Source organism: Lithobates pipiens, unplaced genomic scaffold (genome assembly GCF_037356315.1).
Source record: "Lithobates pipiens isolate NorthernLeopardFrog02 unplaced genomic scaffold, aLitPip1_a1.2 Scaffold_27, whole genome shotgun sequence".
Taxonomy (NCBI): domain Eukaryota; kingdom Metazoa; phylum Chordata; class Amphibia; order Anura; family Ranidae; genus Lithobates; species Lithobates pipiens.
In genome coordinates, this window is record NW_027507788.1 from 203,726,945 (window position 1) to 203,744,563 (window position 17,619).

The 17,619-nt window shown below is 42.0% G+C and overlaps 1 protein-coding gene across 1 annotated transcript in view; it reads left to right on the plus strand.

Annotated features, from left to right (window-relative positions):
• Positions 1 to 17,619, plus strand: part of DRD2 (dopamine receptor D2) — a 640,087-nt gene that overhangs the window by 501,649 nt on the left and 120,819 nt on the right. The window contains exon 3 of the mRNA XM_077458131.1: positions 12,569 to 12,678. Within this exon, the coding sequence (XP_077314257.1) occupies positions 12,569 to 12,678 (110 nt within the window). The remainder of the gene's footprint in view (positions 1 to 12,568; positions 12,679 to 17,619) is intronic.

Below are 17,619 nucleotides of genomic sequence, written 5' to 3' on the forward strand. Positions count from 1 at the left end.
GGTTTTGGCCACCATGCTGCAGCACAGTTTCAGGGTCTTGGCAATCTTCTTATAGCCTAGGCCATCTTTATGTAGAGCAACAATTTGTTTTTTCAGAGAGTTCTTTGCCATGTGGTGCCATGTTGAACTTTCTTCAATGTTGTCACATAAAAATTTATTATAAAATATTTACAAAAATGTGAGGGGTGTACTCACTTTTGTGAGATACTGTGTATGTATGTATATATATATATATATATATATATATATATATATATATATATATATATATATATATATATATATATATATATATATATATATATATTTTTTTTTTTTTTTTTTTTTATCTTATGTTAAAGGAAACGTATATTTTATACTTAAAATTGTTTCACACATTGTTCTTGCCCACTCCTCAGGAATGACAATGCATAGAGACTGAGCAACTCCCACCATTAGGTGAGGGGATTAAAGCCCACGGTTTTCTGTATTACTGCAAGACACATGAGAACCTTAAACCAGCCTTTTTAAAGATAAAGTGGGGGACAGATTTTAAGAGTAAAATCTAGTAACTGAAACACAGTTAGGCTGGCCATACACCTATAGATTATCTGCAGATTTTCTATGGTTAGATGGAAAAAGTGCAACAGATTCCTCCATGTTCGCTAAACTGTGTGGATGGAGGAATCTCCCACTTTTTCCATCTAACCATAGAAAATCTGCAGATAATCTATAGGTGTATGGCCAGCTTTAGTTGATTTGCTGCAGACACACCACGAGACATTGAAGGAAGATGTAACAGCTTCACACACACACACAAAGATACACATCTGATTTAATCTTCATCTTAACAATATAATTACAATATTCCCCAAACACCTTGGGGGCCTGGGCTTTCCGGACATACTCAACTATTATAGAGCAGTCCACTTAACTAGAATTGTTGATTGGAATGTTCGCGATCCCAACAAAGAATGGGTCTCTCTGGAGGCCTCCTTCTCTTCCCTCCCACTCGCCTCCTTACCTTGGATGAAACCGTCTCATGTAGCCATCCCCACCATCCCCCACCCCCTCATACGCTCTACGGTGAAATGCTTCCAGCAGATCTGTTCCCACACGACGATCTCTTCAATCCCGGGACCCTTAACCCCGATTAAATGCAATCCAGACTTCCCACCTGGCTTGTCCCCGGACTTCTTACTAGATAACTGGCCTAAAGACAGACTGAACGCTTGCCACTTTTATGAGAGGGGGACACTTGCTCCCACTCAGAACATCGCCAGTTCAGTGGATAAACCAATCCTTGGACCTACCTATTGATCGCTCATTACCTGCGCTCCCTGAACGCGAATTCACAATGCTCTAGGGCACTGACTCCGTTCGAAACACTGTGCACCCAATCCACCCCCCAAAGACATCTAATAGCGCTCACACACAACCTACTTTTTGATGGAGAACGTCCCGGTTCCACCACTGCATGTAAACGTTGGGAGGAAGACCTAGCATTGCCAATAAATGACGAGCAATGGGAGGCCATCTTCCATACAATTCACAGGGGATCTTTAAATGTCAGCGTTCAGGAGAACGGTTATAAAATTCAATCGAGATGGTACCGTACACCCTCCCTTCTTCACAAATTTGCCCCCAACGCCACTGACATCTGCTGGAGATGCAACCTAGACAGAGGAACTCCACTCCACATCTGGTGGTCGTGTCCCTCACTGCAGAATTACTGGAGAGAAGTTTGCAGACTCACCTCCCAAATTACCACATACGACATTGATCCAACCCCATCCCAGTGCCTCCTTCACCTCTCGCCCTTGCCGAGACGAACTTACCATGGCTCTTTAGCTATGCACATGCTCAACGCAGCCAAACAGTGCATCCCTGTTCACTGGGGCTCATCCACAATTCCCTCCATTAAAGAATGGTTCACCAGAATCAGCAAAACGGCTGAAATGGAGGAACTGATTCACATATCCAGAGATACCCCCTCTAAATTCAGAACAAAATGGGCCTGTTGGAAACACTTCCAGACCACTGCTGATTACCTGGACGCATACAAATAGGGACATTTTGAATTAAGTATTGGCTGTGAGGATCTACATATCATGATATTAATTTACTTTGGAGATCACCAGACCAGAAGGGCGAGCAAGATATCTACTTATGTGTCAATTTCCATGCTCCGGGGGGTCCTGGGGAAGGGGACCCCAAACGTCCCCAGTCTCTCCTGTACCTTTACATCCCACGGCTGCTTCCCTTCCCCACCACCCCCCCCCCTCCCTCTCTTTTTCTCCTTCTCCCCTCTTTTCCACACCCACACCCTTCTGCCCATTCTCCTCCAACCTAGGCACACAGACATACCACTGCACTCCATGCCACAGACCCCCAACGTGACGTCACTCCAGCCTTTATCCGAAGCGTCTTTCAAGAACCTACATGAAGCGACTTGGAAATCTATTACCTACCCTGCCCTACCATTTACCCCTGGACCTTTCTGAAACAGACCCATCCCCCCTTGCTTTGAGCTCCGACCCCATCCCCCAGATGGGCCCTCCCACCTCACGGGGACAGATATCTCCTTAGCCCCCTGCTGCAGATCATACCAAGCCCCCCTTACGCTCCTCTCCATCTCAACTCCCCCTTTTCCCCACTCTTGGTAGTTGCCCGATACCTAGCAATCTATACCTATACATCTCACACCTTTATGGTCCTTTCAATCCAAGAATGTTCATGTACACAATCTTACCGAACTTGTTGTATGTTTAATTTGCAATTTTGTTAACATCTTACTCCCCCCGATTGTTGGGGATCTCGCTGTATATCTGAACCTTTGTGCCTATTATCTCTTTTCAATAAAATTGTTAAAAAAAAAAAATAATTACAATATTGATGTTATTTTTACATTTTACATTTTGATATTGTTCTTGTAATATTTTGCTGTTTTATTATTAAATCAATTTTTGAGTTTTTACATGGGAACTGAACAGATTTTCTTAGAACTTTCCTCATCAATATAATTGACAGAATATTGTTAATACCATAATAACGGTATTGTGATGTGTTTAATCCAATGGGACACTCTCAAGGGGTTAATGTCTGCTAGAGCATCACAAATACCCCAACACCCATTAAACACCTTTGGTTATGTCTTGTCTATAAATTCCCACTTCATGGACCAGAAAAGTTGGATTTGCAGCTTGATAGCTCTTGTTTGGCATCAAAATTGCTAGGGAAACTGAAAGAGTAATTTATGAGAAAGCCAGCAACTCTGTCAGATTTACTATAAAGTGAATTGGACTCTGCACAGGAACAAAAAACAGGCAAAAGTAGCTTTCTTTGTTAATCCTGTTTATTTTACCATTGATATAGTATGTTTTGTAATATTCCCTTTTCTGTAAAAAAAAATCTTGCATCATTGTTTCTTCTCTTTTATCCATTAAATCATTCTTTATAAGTCTCGAAAAGAGGCAAAACTAAATATACATACCAGACTTCAGCATGGAAATAAAATCATAAATGTTGAGTGTTTGAGACATTCTGTTCAAATATCATGACATTTATAATAGGGCACTCAAATTAACCGTACTGATAATAGGCTAGAGACATAAGGGAGGGAGTTTTGTTTCAGTACCATATGGCCAATTGAGTTGCATATGTAGCTCATGCATCTGAAAAGGAAGACAAGTAAAGCGGAGAGAGAGGGAAAGAGGGGGTTGGTTGTGGGTGGTGGCAGGTGAGAACAGAGAGGTGTAGTTTAGAGGAGACAGAAGAGTGGGGTGGGGGTGTTCTCTGGGGGGGGGGGGTAACCATTGGTGAATAAAGCAAGGTGCTTTAAGACTGACCGATATAGGCCCATGATCCAGGGATCCAAGATTAGGCAAAATTTGGGCATATTGTTTTGGGGTCGTGCTGTTCATTTTTACTTTATAGTGGACTCCAAAATTGGAATGTAGTGTGAAAGCCATACTTTTTCAATTACTTTTTTTTGCAGCTGTGAGAACAGAAAATAAAATTGAGTTTTGGAGAATTAAGTTTTGGAGATCTCCATGGGTATGTGATTGAGAGGAGCTTCCACTGGGTTCATGGTAAGGGCTAGATGGGAAAGGGTGCATAGAAGCTGTTACACCTGCTGCCAAAAGTGTTAGGCAACTGGGCAGGTCCACTAGGTATGCAGAAAGGATCCAGTATTGAAGCCACAGGAACATTGTAAAGAAGAATCTGCAAAGACTTGCTGGTGGAACTATGTACCACCAAAGCAGCACTTGGCACACACATACTGGGGTTATGAGAACATGATTTTGTGGTGGTACAGATCTGGTCCCAGTGTGTTTGGTCCAATGTATATTGTAGGTCTTGATCTCATTTTGGATAATAACATAATTAAGTGAAAGGGGTGTCAGCTTAGCAGTTTTCTTTTGTTTTCTTTTTAAATAATAAATCTGTTATACTCACCTGCTCTGTGCAGTGGTATTTCACAGAGCAGCCCTGATCCTCCTCTGCTCAGGTCCCCCACTGGCGCTCCTGGACCCTCCCTCCTATCGAGTGCCCCCAGAGCAAGCAGCTTGCAATGAGAACACTCAAGCAAGCATGCTCTGGAGCTGCTGCTTTACGTGTCTCTTCAGACAAAGAGCTGTGGCTCTGCCCCGCACCCTCTCTCTCTCCTAATTGGCTCACTGTGATTGAGAACAGTGGGAGCCAATGGTCTCAGCCAATGAAGAGGGAGAGTCATCAAGGAGCCAAAGATCTCATACACATTGCTGAATCGAGAGGGAGCTTAGGTAAGTATTGGGGGGGCTGAGGGGGGGCTGAGGGGGGGCTGAGGGGGGTTTCTGCACACAGAAGATTTTTCTACCTTCACGCAAAGAATTCCTGAAGGTAATGACCTTCAGCCTTTAGAACCACTTTAACCACTTGCCGACCGCCTAACGCCGATGTACGTCGGCAGAATGGCACGGGCAGGCATAAGCACGTACATGTACGTGATTTGCCTCCCGCGGGTCGGGGGCCCGATCGGGCCCCCGCCCGGTGCCTGCGGCGGTCGGTTTTCGTTCGGGAGCGATCCCGGACGAGGGGACGGCCATTCATTCATGGCCACCCCCTCGCGATCGCTCCCGACGAATAGAAATCCCCGGTGACATCACTTCCTCTCCTGTAATGTAAACACAGGAGAGGAAGTGATGTATTCTCTCCTCCGTGTCGGTATTTTTCGTTCCGACACGGAGGAGAGCGGATCAGTGAGTTGCACCAACACATCCCACACACAGTAGAACATGCCAGGCACACTCACACCCCCCCTTTACCCCCCGATCACCCCCCCAATTACCCCTGCCCCCCAGTCACAGTGACACCAATGTCATTTTTTTTTTTTTTTTTTTTTTTTTGCATTGGTGTCATTTGTGACTGTAATAACTGTTAGGGCAGTTAGAGTTAGCCCCCTTTAGTTCTAATGTACCCCCCTAACCCCCCCAATAAAGGTTTAACCCCGTGATCACCCCCCGTCGCCAGTGTCACTAAGGCTGGGTTCACATTGCAGCGGTTTATGAGAACGAATGTGATTCGCACCGCACTGCAGTGCAAATCACATCCGATCTCTGTGCGATTCGAGTTCAGCCATTCGCCGCACCCGCCGCACCCGCCACACCCGCCGCACCCGCCGCAAATTCGCACGGGACCCTTTTTTTGGCCCGCAGCAGAATCGGATCGCATGGGTGTTCACACCATGCGATCCGAGTTTGCAGATCGCACTGCGATATGCGAACTGATCTGGGGGTGTCAGTAACATTTCACTGACACTCCCAGCAGTTCGCATAGGGCAGTGTGAACTGCCGCCGGGAGGCATGCGATGCGGGAACCCGCCGCGGATTCGCGGCGTTTCCGCATCGCTCCAGTGTGAACCCAGCCTAATAAGCGATCATTTTTCTGATCGCCGTATTAGTGTCCCAGGTGACGCTAGTTAGGCAGGTAGGTATTTAGGTTCGCCGCAGCTTTTTATAGCGCCAGGGACCCCCATATACTACCGCATAAAGCCCCCTGATTGCCCCCTAGTTAACCCTTTCACCAGTGATCACCATATAACTGTTACAGGTGACGCTGGTTGGTTAGTTATTTTTTTATAGTTTCAGGGCACCCGCCATTTATTACCTAATAAAGGTTTAACCCCCTGATCACCCGGCGGGTGTCATTTGTGACTAATAACTGTTAGGGCAGTTAGGGTTAGCCCCCTTTAGTTCTAAGGTACCCCCCTAACCCCCCCAATAAAGGTTTAACCCCGTGATCACCCCCCGTCGCCAGTGTCACTAAGGCTGGGTTCAGATTGCAGCGGTTTGAGAACGGATGTGATTCGCACTGCAGTGCAAATCACATCCGATCTCTGTGCGATTCGAGTTCAGCCATTCGCCGCACCCGCCACACCCGCCGCACCCGCCGCAAATTCGCACGGGACCCTTTTTTTGGCCCGCAGCAGAATCGGATCGCATGGGTGTTCACACCATGCGATCCGAGTTTGCAGATCGCACTGCGATATGCGAACTGATCTGGGGGTGTCAGTAACATTTCACTGACACTCCCAGCAGTTCGCATAGGGCAGTGTGAACTGCCGCCGGGAGGCATGCGATGCGGGAACCCGCCGCGCATTCGTGGCGTTCCCGCATCGCTCCAGTGTGAACCCAGCCTAATAAGCGATCGTTTTTCTGATCGCTGTATTAGTGTCACAGGTGACGCTAGTTAGGCAAGTAGGTATTTAGGTTCGCCGCAGCTTTTTATAGCGCCAGGGACCCCCATATACTACCGCATAAAGCCCCCTGATTGCCCCCTAGTTAACCCTTTCACCAGTGATCACCATATAACTGTTACAGGTGACGCTGGTTGGTTAGTTATTTTTTTATAGTTTCAGGGCACCCGCCATTTATTACCTAGTCTCACTAGTGTACCCCTAAATTTAGGGGTGTCTACTTTCCAAAATGGGGTCATTTGGGGGGGGTTTGTGCCATCTTGGCATTTTATGGCCTTCAAAACTGTAACGCCCTTAGAAAGCCTGAAGGCGGTGCTTGGTTTTCGGGGCCCCGTACGCGGCTAGGCTCCCAAAAAGTCCCACATATGTGGTATCCCCGTACTCAGGAGAAGCAGCAGAATTTATTTTGGGGTGTCATTTCACATATGCCCATGGCATGCGTGAGCAATATATCATTTAGTGACAACTTTGTGAAAAAAAAAAAAAAAAAAAAAAAGTTTGTAATTTTCCCGCAACTTGTGGCAAAATATAAAATATTCCATGGACTCAACATGCCTCTCAGCAAATAGCTTGGGGTGTCTACTTTCTAAAATGGGGTCATTTGTGGGGGTTTTGTGCCATCTTGGCATTTTATGGCCTTCAAAACTGTAATAGGTAGTGAGGAGTGAAGTCAAATATTTACGCCCTTAGAAAGCCTGAAGGCGGTGCTTGGTTTTCGGGGCCCCGTACGCGGCTAGGCTCCCAAAAAGTCCCACATATGTGGTATCCCCGTACTCAGGAGAAGCAGCAGAATTTATTTTGGGGTGTCATTTCACATATGCCCATGGCATGTGTGAGCAATATATCATTTAGTGACAACTTTGTGAAAAAAAAAAAAAAAAAAAAAAAGTTTGTAATTTTCCCGCAACTTGTGGCAAAATATAAAATATTCCATGAACTCAACATGCCTCTCAGCAAATAGCTTGGGGTGTCTACTTTCTAAAATGGGGTCATTTGTGGGGGTTTTGTGCCATCTTGGCATTTTATGGCCTTCAAAACTGTAATAGGTAGTGAGAAGTGAACTCAAAAATTTACGCCCTTAGAAAGCCTGAAGGCGGTGCTTGGTTTTCGGGGCCCCGTACGCGGCTAGGCTCCCAAAAAGTCCCACATATGTGGTATCCCCGTACTCAGGAGAAGCAGCAGAATTTATTTTGGGGTGTCATTTCACATACGCCCATAGCATGTGTGAGCAATATATCATTTAGTGACAACTTTGTGTAAAAAAAAAAAAAAAATTTTTTTTTTGTCATTATTCAATCGCTTGAGGCAAAAAAATAAAATATTCAATGGGCTCAACATGCCTCTTATCAATTTCCTTAGGGGGTCTACTTTCCAAAATGGGGTCATTTGGGGGGGTTTTGTACTGCCCTGCCATTTTAGCACCTCAAGAAATGAGATAGGCAGTCGTAAACTAAAAGCTGCGTAAATTCCAGAAAACGTACCTTAGTTTGTAGATGTGACAACTTTTGCGCAAACCAATAAATATACAATTATTGACTTTTTTTTTACCAAAGACATGTGGCTGAATACATTTTGGCCTAAATGTATGACTAAAATTGAGTTTATTGGATTTTTCTAATAACAAAAAGTAGAAAATATCATTTTTTTTCAAAATTTGCGGTCTTTTTACGTTTATATCGCAAAAAATAAAAATCGCAGAGGCAATCAAATACCATCAAAAGAAAGCTCTATTTGTGGGAAGAAAAGGACGCAAATTTTGTTTGGGTACAACATTGCATGACCGCGCAATTACCAGTTAAAGCAGCGCAGTGCCAAAGTGTAAAAAGACCTCTGGTCATTTACCAGCAAAATGGTCCGGTCTGAAAGTGGTTAAGGTATTGTATAAAAAAATATATAATTTCTGGCAGGTGGCATTTTTTTTTTTTGCATTTGGATTCAAAGGGTGTGAGAGAAAGGGTATTTCTATTGGGATGTACTAAAGACAATACATAATGTATGATCTTATAAATATCAGAATAGCCCAGATTGCATTAGGTGCCATGATGCCAATAGGTTCAAAAAGGCTTTATTACCTCTCAAGGTTAATAGGGTGTGGAGACAGGCCACTTTGAAGGCAATCCAGTGTTGGAAAGCCCTGTTGGATTCAAATCTGGGTGTGAATGAGGGGTTGTGGATGATTGATAGGAGTGGGAGGTGGGAGGAAAGGAAGCCACCTGGATATTCATGTCTGTCCCAGAGGCATAACAAGTATTGGGTAATAGGGTTAGGCAGACTTTTCCTATCTCAGGGAGATAGCCACGGGAGACTATAAATGGATATGGGCACCATCATGAGCTTCTATTTCAACCCACAATGGGGTTTCCTGATTTCTTGGGGGTCATTTGGTCAGTTATCTCGGGGGTTATTTGGTCGGCTATTTGGGCTGCATAGTAGTATTTTGACAGACATGGAGCACCTAGATCTCCCTTTGCTTTGGACTGGTACATAACATGTGCTGAGATTCTAGTCTTAAAGTTAATCCTTATAAAGTGCATCACCAGTACTTGGGTTGAGTGCAGTGACACTAGAATTGATATTTGGGGGTCCCTAAATAAATTCAGCAATCTAGGCAAGTAAGTAATATCTATTGCCACGATACAGCCCAGCCAGGGCAAGTGGTGTGTGTCCCAGATACTAAGAAGACTCCAAAGTTTCTGGAGAAGAGGTTGGTAGATAACCTTGAAAGAGAGAAAGGTAGTCTCTAGTCAAGTAGACTCCAAAGGATGTCAGCTTGTGGCGTTCCCATTGATATTGAAAGGTTTGTTGAAGAATTTTAAGCAGTGTGTGTGTGGGGGGGTAGAGATATGTTCAGGGATTTGGTTTTTTGTGGGGTAACTTGTAGTCCTGAGAGCACACCAAACTGGATTAAGATGGTGTGCATATTGGGCAAAGTAATAAATGGGTTTGTAGTTGTTAAGATTACATTGTCCACAAAGAGGTTTTAGTTGTAATGACAGTTTTCTCTTTAGTTTAGCTCTTTAGTCCCATAATATCTGGTGATGCTTGTACTGAGTGAGCTAAGGGCTCTATGACTAGGGAAAATAGTAGGGGGTAGTGGGCACCCAGTCTTGTACCCTGCATATTATAAAAGGATTAGGGTATGAAGCCTGCATATTTCACATACGCCCTTGGTGTGTTGTATAGGTATATAATTATCCACTTAAGAATTTTTTTAATGTTGTCACTAGCAAGTATGAAGCCAGCTTGATAGCAAAGGATGAGTCCTCCAATACCTTGGCTAAGTCTAGTAGCAAGAATCTTCACCAGGAGCATAATATCTACAGTCAAAAGAGATAATTTCCCGGAATTTATAGCAGTGTGTCATCAGTATCTGTCCTATAGAATGGTCTTCCTTGAGCAAAAATATAGGAACACAACAATGATATCCCTTGGGGGTCCAGATGTGAATTTCCTTACAAATTTGAGGCATTCAATGGGGATAGCGGAGACCAGTTCTTGGATGACCACCGTCACTGTAGCCTGGCCTCCAGTTTTTCAGTATCTGGAATGCTGAAAAAATGCAAATTGGAACTGTGGGACCTATTTTACAGGTAATTTATAGTGTAAAGTGATGTTTTCTTCTCGCAGAGCTTCAAGCTCCTTGTCATCGTTTTCCAATATGGTGGTATTGTCTTCCACTCTATTGTCTTCCACTCTAGTATCCAGGTCTGTGGTTTACTGGCCCATCTGTGCCAGAAGGTCTAGTCTAGAGCCTATCTATGTGGTGATGGAGAGCTTTTGCAGCTTTCTCCCTTATCCTCACCACTGGGCAGCAGCATTGACAATCTGAAGAGTAATGCTGCATACACACGATCAGAGTTTTCATCCGAAAAATCTTGGATGGTTTTTCAGATGGAATTCCGCTCAAGCTTATCTTGCGTACACATGGTCACACAAAAGTTCTCTGAACTTTCGACTGTCAAGAATGCAGTGACATACAACACTACAAGGAGCCGAGAAAATGAAGTTCAATGCTTCCAAGCATGTGTCAAATTGTTTTCGAGCATGCATAGGAATTTTGCATGCCGGAATTGCTACAGACGGTCGGAATTTCCGATCGGAAATTTTCCATCAGAAAAATAGAGAACCTGCTCTCAATCTTTTGCTGGCAGGAATTCCGCCAGCAAAAGTCCAATGGAGCATACACACAGTGACAATTTCTCACATTCTCACATCAGACTTTTGCTGGCCAATTCTCAGTTCGTGTGTATGCGGCCTTAGAGTTGAAGAGCAGTGGGCACCATCTTGGCTTTCAGGTATCCCCCAGTCTTGTGAAGAAGGATTGTCACACTGTGGACCGGGTTGCAGCTTCCGATTCTATAAAGATGATTGGTCTTGAGCTCAGGAGCTGTGGAGTTTACCTAAGAAACGTCCCATTGGCACTTTGCACATCCCCCCCCCCCCCTTTCTTTCGTTTCAATAAAAGGATATTTTAAAAAATGTTAAGCGAAAAAGCTACCATATTTTAAACTCTATATATTCTTGTCTAAGTGTTGCAATAAGTGTCACAGATAAGTCTTAATGTTCAGAATTTCTAAAGCAGATGCTGTAAACAGTGTGGGTTTCTGTTAAAACACATGGTGGCGGCTACTTGTGTGTTTAAAGGGTTAACTGTGTAATTACTCAACCTCATTAATATTCAATATCAGTTTGTTGGTGCTTAGATGTCAAGTTGAAGAATCTCTGCCCCAGATGAGGTTGAGAGTACAAAACATCACATCCTGGTGGCAGCAATGGTACAGTGAACCCTTGTACACACGGTCGGAGAATCCGTCGGAATGTGTCCTATCGGACCTTGTTGTCGGATAATCCAACTGTGTGTGGTATGCATCGGACTGATTCCGTCGGAATATCCGTCGGACCCAATTTTCCAAATTGTTGGAAATATTTCCCGACCAACTGGGCCGATCGGACATACTCCGATCATGTGTAGAGAATTTTGATCGGACCAAGTGCCATGCATGCTCCGATCAAATTCCTACATCAAAGCTATTGGCTACTAGCCTGAATGTAGTCCCATCGTAACAAAATTACGTCATCACTTTCTGAAAGATCGGGTTTTTCGACAACTTTATCCGACCGTGTGTATGCACCAGTTTCGGACAAGATCCGACGGACAAAATCCAACGGATTTGGTTGTCAAAATCTCAGACAGTGTGTACAGGGGCTTAGACTGACACCATCACAAGGAGCTCACTATATTCTGTCAGAATCAACACTTTTTTTTGTATTTGTAGCATTTTTAAAAAGAAAAAAAAACGAGGAGCATTTATTATAGAAACACTGAACCATATACTGAATGTGTTTTTATTGTATTTGCTCAGACATAAACGTTAACAGTAGAATTCCCTCCTGTCTGGTTGGTGTTTTAGACAAATTATGCAACCAAATACAGTTCCAAAATGCTTTGACTTTACTTTCACAACATCACCTAGTCTGGAGAAATGGTGGTTCTCCAATAATCATATTATTCATGGCTTTTTCTTTTAAAGATTGTTTTTTTTTAAGTTAAAAAAGAACAGCCTGAAATCTTCCAGGTCCCATTAAATTTAATGTCCCCATGTTCATTTTATCCTAATACTTAACTTTACTGTCACCTTAACGTCCATGACAAATCATTTTTTATCTCACATAAAAAGATCCTTTTATAGTGCTCTATCTCTTGCTATCTTCGCACACATCTGGTATAAATACACCGTATAAACCTCTTACAGGTTTTCTGAGTTTCCAGCCTCTTGCCAAGTTAATTCTTTTTCATGAGATACACATCTACACTATTGATTTTCTGTTCCGCCTGCTCTTTCTACTTCCTAGGTGGTTGGCGAGTGGAGGTTTAGTCGGATCCACTGTGATATCTTTGTCACCCTTGATGTTATGATGTGTACAGCAAGTATCCTTAATCTTTGTGCCATCAGCATTGACAGGTAAGAGACATTGAAATTCAGTTTGAACAGGTGTAACTTTCTGCATTGTACATGTCACGGGAAAAGGAACATGTAGTTCTGACACTTACCAAAGTCCTTACAGCATAATTCTCAAGCGTATTTTATAATTTAATGTGTATCTTTTTTAATAGTACATTTTCTTCTGTAGCATTTATTTGATGCCTTTCAGATCCTTATACTTTTTCATCTAGAATCTATTGTACTTTCAGTGTATTATATTCTGAAGCTGTTAGGCTCGGTTCACACAGGGGCAACACGACTTTTGGAGGTAACTTGGACGTGACTTGGACGTGACTTGGACGTGACTTGGACGTGACTTGGACGTGACTTGGACGCGACTTGGACGCGACTTGGATGTGACTTGGACACGACTTACAATACTACTTTAAGTCGCCCCAGGCCAGGCGACTTGCCGTGGCCAATCAGAGAATGAGCTCTCAGGGGGGGGGACTCCTTTTGAGAGCTTATAATTCTCTGAGAGTCGCCTCCGTATAGACGGAGATCCGACTTGGAGGCGACCTCCATTGAAATCAATGGGTACCAGTCGCCTACAAGTCGGATTGAAGTAGTACAGGAACCTTTTCTGAAGTCGGAGCGACTTCAGTAGTGTGCATTAAGACAGCTCTCTTAAACCTTTGTGAAAAATAAAAAAAAAGACAGCTCTCATTCACTTACATTGATTTCTACATGTTGTGCGACCTGACTTGGGGCGACTTGAAGTCGGATCTGAGTCACCCCTATGTGAACCGACACTTAAGGTACAAGCAGTACTTAATGTAACACATGTTTGAAAATGTGTAGCTGAAAAAAAGATTAATTTGAAGAGATGGATACAATGTTAATGGGTTAAAGCACCAGTAAGTAATATTTCAGTTTGGCTTAGATACTGGCAGAATAAATTAATCAGCAGGCACCTGGCAGCCCAGCCTCTGCATCTCCATTGCGTACCCACCTGTTGGGGGTATTATAAAGGAGTCTCTTGCTTCGTGATGGATTTTTACATTAAAGCGAAACGTAAGGCACCTTTAAAGGCACTATCCAGTCAACCTGCTGACTGGATAGTAAAAGAGCATTCGCCACTAACTGATGAGTTCATCCTCTGCTCTCTTCACATGTCAGCATATTTCTTACAAGAACAATAAAAATCAAATAAGAACTACAGTCCCTTTGATCATGGCTCTGCTCCCTCCACCAGTGCTGCCATTTTTGATTGACTGGCACATGCACAGATGAACCTAGGTGCACCTAGAGGCACCTGGCAAATCCTGGAGTTCATCATCACATGCATTGAGTTGCGCATGCACAGAAAAAGAAGTCCCAAACCTCATTGACCTCCCCACACTTGCACATGTGTGAATGCACATGCACAGATGTGCTGAACGTTTCTGCTGGGTCCTGAAGCCCAGAAAAGCATTTTAGCACATTTGAGCATATGTGTGAAACATTGCTGCTAACATCGGAGCGAAAGCAATAATTTTAACATCAGAGCTTGCAGTTAACGCTAAACTGATGAGCTGTAAATACTTAAAAAATATTGCTTATGGACATTTTTGGGTACCATTTTTTTTTTTGGGTGATATCAAAGGCGCACAGACTTTGCTTGTTTGGAGTCTACTTATTGGATGATAACTGATGGGGTATTAGTTATATTTTATCAAAATGTTGGTTATTATATTGTGTTTATATATACTAAAATACATTTTATTATATTTTTTTCCCCTAAAAATTTGAGTTTGATAAACAGTTGCACAAAGATCGAGCAACATAAAAATTGCAGCTACTATCTTATTATTCTACAAGACCTCTGCTTTCAGAAAGTATATCATGGTCTGGGGATTTTAAAAAGTTTATGGGCAAAAATACAGTTTTTTTCATGTGTATAAAAAAAAAAAAAAAAAAAGAATCTAGTGCTGACGTGTTTAAAATACATCTCTAACTCTATACAAAAATGTTTAAACAGAAATTGGTTCTTTAGTGAAAAAAAATACTAATATGGTTCACATATTCCAGCCATTTTACAAAATCTTTTTTTTCTCCAGCATCTAAATTACAGGTAAGACATGCTGCCTTGCATATTGTTCATTCATATTAAAATCAAAGCCCATGCTGTATGCTTCCATTCAGTTTGGCAAAAATCCATTTGAGGCTTATGCCGGATGTACAAAACAACACAGGTATTAAATCACAGCACAAATTAAAGCTGCATGTATAAATTGTGCTGACGCTGCCAACTCTATGAGCAGATACATGAACAATTGCTACAATCTTTAAAGAAAAAAAAAAACATTTTGATTAAGCTCCCTCACATTGTTTAACAATCGCAGACAAGAAAAATTGCTCATTTAATTCATTACAAATAGTGCTTTATATAAAATTGTGTTTTCATTGCTAGCGGTATTGCAGGTACAATAAAAGATATTATTGTGCAAAATCTGTTAAAACTAATAGAATTAAAACAACTCCATTAACCATTCATTCCATAATAATCTAATGTTAACTTTATTAGCCTTAGATTTCTGCAATTTTTTCATTGCATATCTGGTATGTGTAGTTTTCATCCTTTAGATTACTGAAGCTCAGTCTTAGCATTCCTGCTCAGTTTGAATCCACAGATATCAGTGCAAAGTCACTGCTGGATGATGTGACCAGAGGTGGTGGGCCAGGAAGCAAGGCAAGCTTCCTATCCGCTATACTCTGCATGTGGTAAGCTTATTTTTCAGCATTTGTCACATCCAATATCAACGAATTGTGCTATTTTTTTCATAACAGCACGCATTACATAATTTAATACTGGATTATTATTTTTTGTATTCAAGAGAAAAGCAGCACTTGGTTCTCAATTTAGCATAGTTTCAATGACAAAACATTTCATTCATACAGGTATAAAAGAAAAAACATATTGTTCAAGATTGCTCATTGGCTCTACTGGCTTTGCTGTAACTCTTATGCCTTGTACACACGGTCAGACATTCCGACTACAAAATCCGTCGGATTTTGTCCTAAGCTGGTGTTGCATACACACGGTCGGACAAAGCTGTCAGAAAATCCGATAGTTCGGAACGTGATTACGTTAGTTCGTTACAACGGGACAACGTTGAGGTTAGTAGCCAATAGCTTTGGTCTCCTAATTTGATCTGCGCATGTGCGGCACTTTGATCGGAATTCTCTACAAATGATTGGAAAAAGTCTGATCGGATTTTTTTGTCGGAAAATTTGAGATCCTGCTTTCAGTCTGAAAGAGCCCACACACGATCATATTTCCCGAAAATATAATCTGATCGGACCTTTTCCGTTGGAATTTCCGACCGTGTGTACAAGGCATTACTCAACCTACTAATGTCCAATAATGTATGCTGAAAGGCCCTTTTGCCCCACTCACTTTAATCATTTCTATACTGATGGTGATGCCATATTGGAATGTCTCCTGCTATCCTCTTTCTAGAATATGAGTTTATTTCTCTACTTAGGAATGTATGTAATCCAGAGTGTATACATATCATGTCTTTAGTTGATTTTCCCTCTGAATATTTTGCTATGGTAGCGCTGAGTTCACCAGACAGTCACAGAACTTTTCAGTGGATGGTGGAGGTAAATTTTCCGGTAATTTTTTTAGATGGGCAACCACTATCCTTACATTGATTAGTGGTTTTAAATTAACAATAACTACAGCAGTAAGGAACAGACACAAAAAGATACACTCAGCATCTTTCCAAATAACTGTTCTGTTTATTCAGTGCAGTTGAAGTTTTTTACACACATGATTATGTAGGTATAACATTAATATTTCAGTTGTACGTTCATGGTAACAAGGGCGTAACATAGGCAGGCTAATTCTAATCAGGACTCAAAAGAATGTAAACACGTAATGAAAACATTATTAGTGCCGTGTGCACAATGAATGCAGTGTGCAATGTATAGACAAATATACAAAAGAGAATACAATTATATACAAATTTTACAATTTTCTTAACAATCTCCCCTCTTTTGAAAATATATATTACATTTTGATCACTAACCATACCTGCTATAACCTTTAACCTAGAACCTTAATATGCTTAGGCAGAGCTAATCTCAGCCTTAGCCCTTGTACACACGGTCAGAGATTCAGACAACCAAATCCGTTGGATTTTGTCCGTTGGATTTTGTCCGATGGATTTTGTCCGAAACTGTTGCATACACACTGTCATACAAAGTTGTCGGAAAATCCGACGTGATGACGTTATTTCATTACGACGGGACTACGTTCACGCTAGTAGCCAATAGCTTTGGTGTAGGAATTTGATCTGAGCATGCGTGGCACTTTGTCCGATCGGAATTCTCTACACATGATCTGAGTATGTCCGATTGGAGCATTTTGTCAGAAAATGTTACCAACAAGTTGGAAAACTTGGTCCGTCGGATACTCCGACGGAAACAGTCTGATGTAGACCACACACAATCAGAATATCCGACTAAACGGTCCGATCGGACACATTCCGTCGGAATCTCCGACCGTGTGTACAAGGGCTAAGAGACAACTCCACTGGGGAGAATAAAATAGCTGAGAGTAGCTATACTATTACAAAATTACCTTTTCATTGTGACTAAAACATACATAAAAACAAATGATTTGATAAGAAAAAATATGTATACAGTAACTGGCTGTACATTCAAATCATGTTGCCAGAATGGCCTTGTAACTTAAGATGTGGACATGCTGACTTATCAGCATAGTTAAACACAGCCAATTCTACATAAAATGGAAGACATATAAAAGACAATATGACTTCAACATGGCTGAACTGCTTTCCAAATCACATAAAAAAAAAAAAAAAAATATATATATATATATATATATATATATATATAACAATTAAAGCATTTGAATAAATAGTGCACCCGGCTGTGATTCCATGAGGAAAACAAATCAAGCACAGAGAT